Source organism: Amblyomma americanum, chromosome 1 (genome assembly GCF_052857255.1).
Source record: "Amblyomma americanum isolate KBUSLIRL-KWMA chromosome 1, ASM5285725v1, whole genome shotgun sequence".
In the NCBI taxonomy this organism is placed as follows: Eukaryota; Metazoa; Arthropoda; class Arachnida; order Ixodida; family Ixodidae; genus Amblyomma; species Amblyomma americanum.
Window position 1 is genome coordinate 57,755,597 of NC_135497.1, and position 6,729 is coordinate 57,762,325.

The window sequence follows — 6,729 nt, forward strand, 5'->3', positions numbered from 1 at the left end:
TTGCACGGGTAACCGCAAACAGCAAGAACATTGATAATAAGAAACCGCAGCAAGTTCATCAATACCTATGGAACCCGCGTGCCCGGACTACGTCACTGTACAGGGCTCTGACGCTAAAACATTTGAGAAAAAGCTTGATCAAAAATCTTGAGGAGTGCATTATTATTTCTCAGTGAAGTTGACAACTTCGGCAGATCACCAATAATAACCACGATAAGCGTCGCCAAGCAGCCGTGCAGCAGTTGTACGAAAATTAAGAACATTCTCTTCATACTACCTCCATAACTTAGTCATAAGAAACCGATATCACAGTTATTGAGCATGCGCAGTGGCGCCGTCAGCGCCACCACAGTCCAAAAGGCTGCCGGTTCCACGTTGGCGAAGCTCTCTTGGCGAGCTAGGGTCTCGACGGCCGAAAAGGAGTTGGAAGCCGCCTCTGCACAGAGAAAAGGCAGGGAGCATGAGCATGCACACGGACAGGATGAAGGGTGAAAAGCAACACTACAGGAGAAACGAGGCAGGACTGGCGAAAGCAATAGGCAGAAAGAAAAAAAAAAGAAAAATGGGGGGGGGGACACTTAAGCTCCGCTTTACGGGTATGACGCAATAGCGTTAATGGGTTAATGCCCATATATGCGGAGTTCGTAATGGTTGACTTTACATTCATAGGTCGCTGGGAGTGTTCGTACCACTAAGCAGCCGCGGTGGCTCAGTGGTTATGGCGTTCGGCTACTGACCCGAAAGACGCGTGTTCGATCCGGCCCCGGCAGTGGACTTAATATGGAGGCGGAATTCTAGAGGCCCGTGTACTGTGCGATGTCAGTGCACGTAAGAGAACCCCAGGTGGTCCAAATGTTCAGATCCCTTTACTACGGCGTCCCTCATTGCCTTAGTCGCTTTGGGACGCTACACCATCATAAACCAAACCAAATCTTCGTACCACTCCTGAAGCAATAGTGCAGCGGTTAAGTGATACGCCACCACACTGCGAGGGAAGCTGCTGCCACTGGTGTTGCTTTAAGGGCCTAGGTTGCTCTTACCTAGCAACTTCTCGGGGCCAATCATTAATTTAACGGCTTCCTGCAACGGTCGTTAGTTTGCTCACAATCCAGCGGGCAGATTGTGATGACACCACAAGGCCACGTGAACTAAATGGCCCACCTAGGTTGTCGGAGAGGCCAGACCAACCGGCAGCTCCTGATGCGAGGCTTCAAACGGTCGCCGGAGCCAAAGCCGACACCGGACAATTTTTTTTCGAGACGGGCTACTAACCCCCTCGCATTAATGGCAGCTCACCGGTCGAAGTACTGTGGCTCGAAGAAGGGTGTGCCGCCAGAGCTGAACGACGAGAGCGCCGTCTGGTTCTGGAACACGTATCCGCCACTCTTCTCGGTCCGGTTCGACTCTGGCGGCCTTCCTCTGGCCGGTTAGCCCGCCGACCTCCTGTGGGGACCTCGGCTGCTTGACGGACTGCGGGTCCAGCGTCAGCTCGCCAAACCACAGCGGGTCCGTGTTCTGGATGCCTCGCATGGCCCCCTTGGAGACCTGGCACTCTTCGACAGGGCGGTGCTCTTCGTCAAGGGGCGTCATGGTCGACTCTATGCCTTCCTCTGACTCGTCACCCTCCACAGGAAACGGCGCGCCCCGCCATTCTCGTTGGCTAGTGCTGACCCTGGTCGCCAGCGTCATCCCGGTCCCAACTGAACGCGTCCAGCAGCACGGTCTTCGTCTTCTTCTTCTATCGCGCGCCTTTGGCTCCAGCCTTCGAAGGTCCTCTTCTTCCGCCAGCCTCTGGCTCCGAGTCCACGCGCCCCTTTAGTAGTTCGATATAGAAGACGTTAGCGCAAAACTTAGACGAAGACAGAGAAGAAACACACGAGACGACAGCGCTCGTCTGTCGTCTCGTGTGTTTCTTCTCTGTCTTCGTCTAAGTTTTGCGCTAACTTCTCCTATATCATGCAAAGCCAACTTGCCCGACAACACGCTCTTCTTTAGTAGTTCGGTCCGGTTTTCAGCGTGTTTCACAGCACAGCTGTTTATATATCCGTTTTCCGGTTGGGAATCTGTGGTTATGCTAAAGCTTCCACGTTGTAGTTGTTGTAAGCCTTTCAAAAGATGACACATACCCACACTGGTGGATCGGCCAAGAATCGTTAGGCAGAGGTTGCTATTCACCTGTACTCAATAAAGGGAAAAGAAGATTCCACGTGGCCACCATTTGCATATGCCTCGCGCTACCTTTTTCGTCTTCGGGTGGGGCGCGCGCTGGCCCGGCATCACGTCAGTACGCCCAGCTTTTCCCTATGATCGGGTGACTACCTCATAACACACCACCAACCTCTTCGAAAGGCTTCTTAGGCTAGGAAGCCTACATGTGGCGCCCATGTATGTTCCCTACTCTCGGGCGCTTTGTGCGCGCCTTTTTAAGCATTATAAGTAGGGGTTGGACATTTCGGTTTTTATTAATGCGTTATAAATGTTAGGGTCGCAAGCGGAAATGGCGATCGCCATCACGCGTGTCGCGTGGCACAACGAACCTTATTATGCTACCCGGAATAAAACGAACTTTAGTCGGTGAACTTTGGATATAACGAACCTAAGTATACGACGAACGTAAGTGTACCACCTCGCATTCAAACGTTCCACCGAAGATCGCCTGAAAGTTTCTTTTTTAAATTAGGCTTTCTGTTTTCGGTGTTTTTTTGTGCGAAAGCATTCATACGCTCACCAACTCCGACCAAGAATCTTGTCCGTCCGATCTTTCTTGTTCCAAAACTTAGCAACCGTGACGTCGTGTTAAGTTAAACCAAAATGACTGGCGGTTTAGCATTGCTAAGCATGAAGTATTGTGCGAGAGCATAGTTTTTTGCAGGTGGACACCACCGCCACGTATCTCAAAGCGCGATCGAGGTGTCCACTGACCCAGGGGAGCCAGTTACGCGTCTTTTCTTTCCTCAAAATGAACGCAGTCTGAACCTTCCGCTGGTTTTGAGAAAACGAAAGACGCATAACTTTTAGCGGAAGTTGGTGAAGACGGCGGCGGCCCGGGTTCGATTCCCATGTAGACCCCAATTTTCTTCTCTTGCCCCAATTTTCTTTTCTTCTTATTTTATGGCCATACAAGTGCGAACACTTTTGTGGACAGCCTCAGTCTACAACTTGCGTCCACGCAACTCATGAGCCAAGAAACGCTTTCGCCTTGAAACAAAAGCGGCGCTTACGGAGCACATGGAGCAGTATGTGTCGAATTTGGGCAATAGTTATTGTCACAACATCTGCGACTCTGTCAATGGCAGAGTTAACCTCAAGATAACCTAGTCTGTATTGAGATGACGGCTAGACACAGGATAGAGCAAAACAGAGAACAAAGCAAATCGGTTGAAGGCCATACACAACTTCGAGGAGAGCGAAATGGACCTCATTACAGAACTTAAAAGGAGATAGTACATACAATCGGAGGCTGTTGGTATGGAAATGGAAGACTACGCGGGCACACAGAATGAGGAAATGAACAAGGAGATCACTACCTCGGAGGTGCGTGCCGCACTCCTGGACATAAGGAGGGATACCTGCCCTGACATGGCTATCGGGTTACTACCAAATGAATGCTAGCTAACTTGGACGAGTCAGTGGAGGCTATCAGTGACTTTAAGAAATGCTAGTCTTAAGGAAAAATTCCTCAGGACTGGAAGGCGGGAGGAGATCTGTTTATTCTGAAACCAGGTTAAGAGACCAGTATCGAGAATTTGAGACCAATATCGCTAACGTCGTGCACCGGCAGGTTGATGGAAGAAGTAATATTGTCACACTGTTGGCCATTTACTGGCTCCGCCGTGAGGTGCGACGAGCACCCGCTGGTCTTCTTCGCTCTTCCCTGCTCGAGCGTGGGTTGGCAATGTGCCTGCTGTGGAAGTACTGCTGTACCTCTCTGCCCTTTCTACTAATGCTCTACCTGCTCTCGGCGACATTTTGGTGGAGGTGCTGGGCGTTTTCCGGATATACGAAGAGCTTCCTGGAGCCTCTGACGACCAGCTACACCCCGTGAACACCACCTGTCCACAACGCAAGCCGCCGCTTGCGAGGCTTGGGTCCTGAGTTCCGGCCTCTGACGACACCACCCCGCACAGTGACGTCCACTGCTGCAAGACACACTATCCAGAATTCTTTTAGTTGCACACCACTGCGTCTCCATGCGCCTCGCACTCGCGCTTCGGTTCATGGCGACAAGTTTGAAGGCATGGAGGATTGGTTGGCCAGCTACGACCGGGTTACTACATTTAACCTGTGGGACGAGGACCGTAAGCTAAGTAATGTATATTTTGCCCTCGAAGACACCGGCAAGATGTGGTTTGAAAACCACGAGTCCGCCATCCCCTCCTGGCGAGATTTCCGGCCCCAGTTGCTCGACACCTTCGGCAGCGACGAACTGAGGGAGCGAGCTGAACTTGCATTGCACACCCGAGCGCAGCGGCCAAATGAGAGCGTCGATATGTTTACAGAAAACATGACGCAGCTTTTCAACCGCGCAGGTCCTTCAATATCTGAAACGAATAAGGTACGTCACACTGTGCGAGGGGTCAAAGAGTAGATTTCGTAAGACTTGTGCGCGACCCTTCCTAGATATGTGGTCGACTTTGCTTGGGTGGCGACAAGAATAGAACGCGCCTTGCAGCATAGGTTCGCGCATTACGGCCGTCCGGCGAATATAACAAAATTTACAGACATGTAGATAAAAGAGGCCTCGTTCCAAACACGATATTCGGGATCAGACAGAAGCCATTCGACTCAAGACGTACTTTCACAGCTAAAAAAGAAATCATCGACAAACGTAGAGGCTATCAGACCAGGGCAATTCTAGCATTTGGCCTCAAGTTGCCTTTCATAATGTCAAACATGTTATAATACTCAAAAATTTACAGGACTGCAATTGTGGTATAAGGATGTATAAGTATATAAAAGAATTTCTCTCGAACCGAAGAGTTAGGCGCAGTATCAAAGACGTAAAGTCCTACTATACGAAACTGGGAAGTTGAGGCATACCGCAGGGGCCAGTGCTGTCCCTTTTGCTCCTCAACATTGCCCTAAGAGGACTACCGAGCAGACTGGACAGCGTACAGGGTGTCAAGCACGCGCTGTATGCTGACAACATTACGATTTGGACCTCCCTGAGGGTCAGTTGGTAGCATGCAGGAAAGACTACAGTGTGAGGCGTATACCGTGCAACAACAAGTTAATAGTTGTGGGCTCGATCCAGTGCGCACCCAAAAAATCGGAGTTGCTAATATTTAGGAAGAAAGGAGACCTGACCCTATTTTAGAATTTGGGGAGGGGGCGGGGAGCGCTAGCAGGCTTACCTGTCATAGCGCTGTTACGTTTGGAGACGCCAACAGGCCAAGAATATTCAAGCCACTGAATCGACAGAAGCTTCAAAGGGCCGTCGATGTGGTTGCGGCGCCACGAGTGCAGGTAGTGGCGTTTACAAGGGTCCTCCCCCCCCCCCTGCTGTTTACGGGGTGAAACGGCCCTCCGCTGTCTGAGAACGGCTTTGGTGAACCTGTCTTTTGTTCTCAACGCCGGACCCACCCGGGACATGTTTCTCCCGGAGGGGATGACGGGGGAGCCGGCGAGCGGTGGGACTGCAAATGAGCCGTGACAAATGCGGCCGGGTTTGACTAAGCCAACGCCGCCGGAATCCTCGTGCTTCGAAAACAACTTCGTCTTAGACTGTGCTTTTCCTTATACGTGGAACCTTCTGCAAACTGCAGTGGTAGCCTTTCGGTCCCACGATCCACGTGAAAGCTTCTGCGAACTGCGGTGGGATCCTTTCGCTCCCACGTTACCGCTGTGAAGTGCAGGTGACTGACCTTCGAAGTGGCCATGGGACCCCCTTCGGGCTATTCATCACTGAAGCCTGGACAGCGCGGACCCTAGTATGCCAGAAGTGCCATGAGTGTGTGGCTGGGGGCGGACCCGGAAGACTGGACACGTGATCTACATCACAGTGATTCGACGCATTTTTAATGAACTAGATTCCCCAACTAGGGACCTGACAGCGGACCCTATTTAAGCACCGATCGGGCGTGTGATCAGCCAGCTCCCGATTAACTTTTTCGAACTTTGTATAAATGTAAATAAACCCTTCAGTCTCTTCTTCACCTCGAAGACCCTCTCATCTCTTCGTCAACCCCACTACAGCAGTCTCCAGATCCGGAACCCGGGGACACCGACCTTGGCGAGAGACGGCACAGGCGAACCAGGGGCCCGCATCTAACAACTGGTGGCAGCGGTGGGATCGAAGCGCAATCCCCCAACCCCGGTGGCCTGCTACTGGGTTGAAGCCCCACATCTAACAACTGGTTGGCAGCGGTTGGATCGACCATGCGGCGTGGTGTTGCTTCCGCGGGTGAGTGCTTGAACTTTGCTTGAGATTCGCCAGGCTTCAATTGTTTGGGTTAATACATTGAACTGCTGGGAATCGAGGGAAGTTGATCAGTTAGTCTGAGTGCGTGTAGCCCACGTCAACAGTTGTTCAGCAAAGTCAAGGCTCAGAGCAGCAAACATGGACCTAATGAAGTTGCTAAGGTCAGATATGCTGTCATTGTGCGAAGACTTGGGTGTAGATGTTGGGGTTAGATCAAAAAGACGGACATTTGCAAATTGCTCTTGGAAACCGCCGAGGAAGGAATAATTACCGATACGTGGGAACTCCTCAAAGCTGAGCGAAAGAAA

At 51.3% G+C, this 6,729-nt stretch overlaps 1 protein-coding gene across 1 annotated transcript; it reads right to left on the bottom strand.

The window, feature by feature from the left end:
• Positions 1-285: 285 nt before the first annotated feature.
• LOC144132991 (uncharacterized) lies at positions 286-1,694 on the bottom strand. Its single transcript, XM_077665771.1, has 2 exons — positions 1,297-1,694; positions 286-436 (listed from the first exon to the last, which is right to left on the bottom strand). The coding sequence occupies exons 1-2, from the start codon at positions 1,687-1,689 to the stop codon at positions 398-400; spliced, it is 432 nt and encodes a 143-aa protein (XP_077521897.1). The 5' UTR covers positions 1,690-1,694; the 3' UTR covers positions 286-397.
• Positions 1,695-6,729: the final 5,035 nt, after the last annotated feature.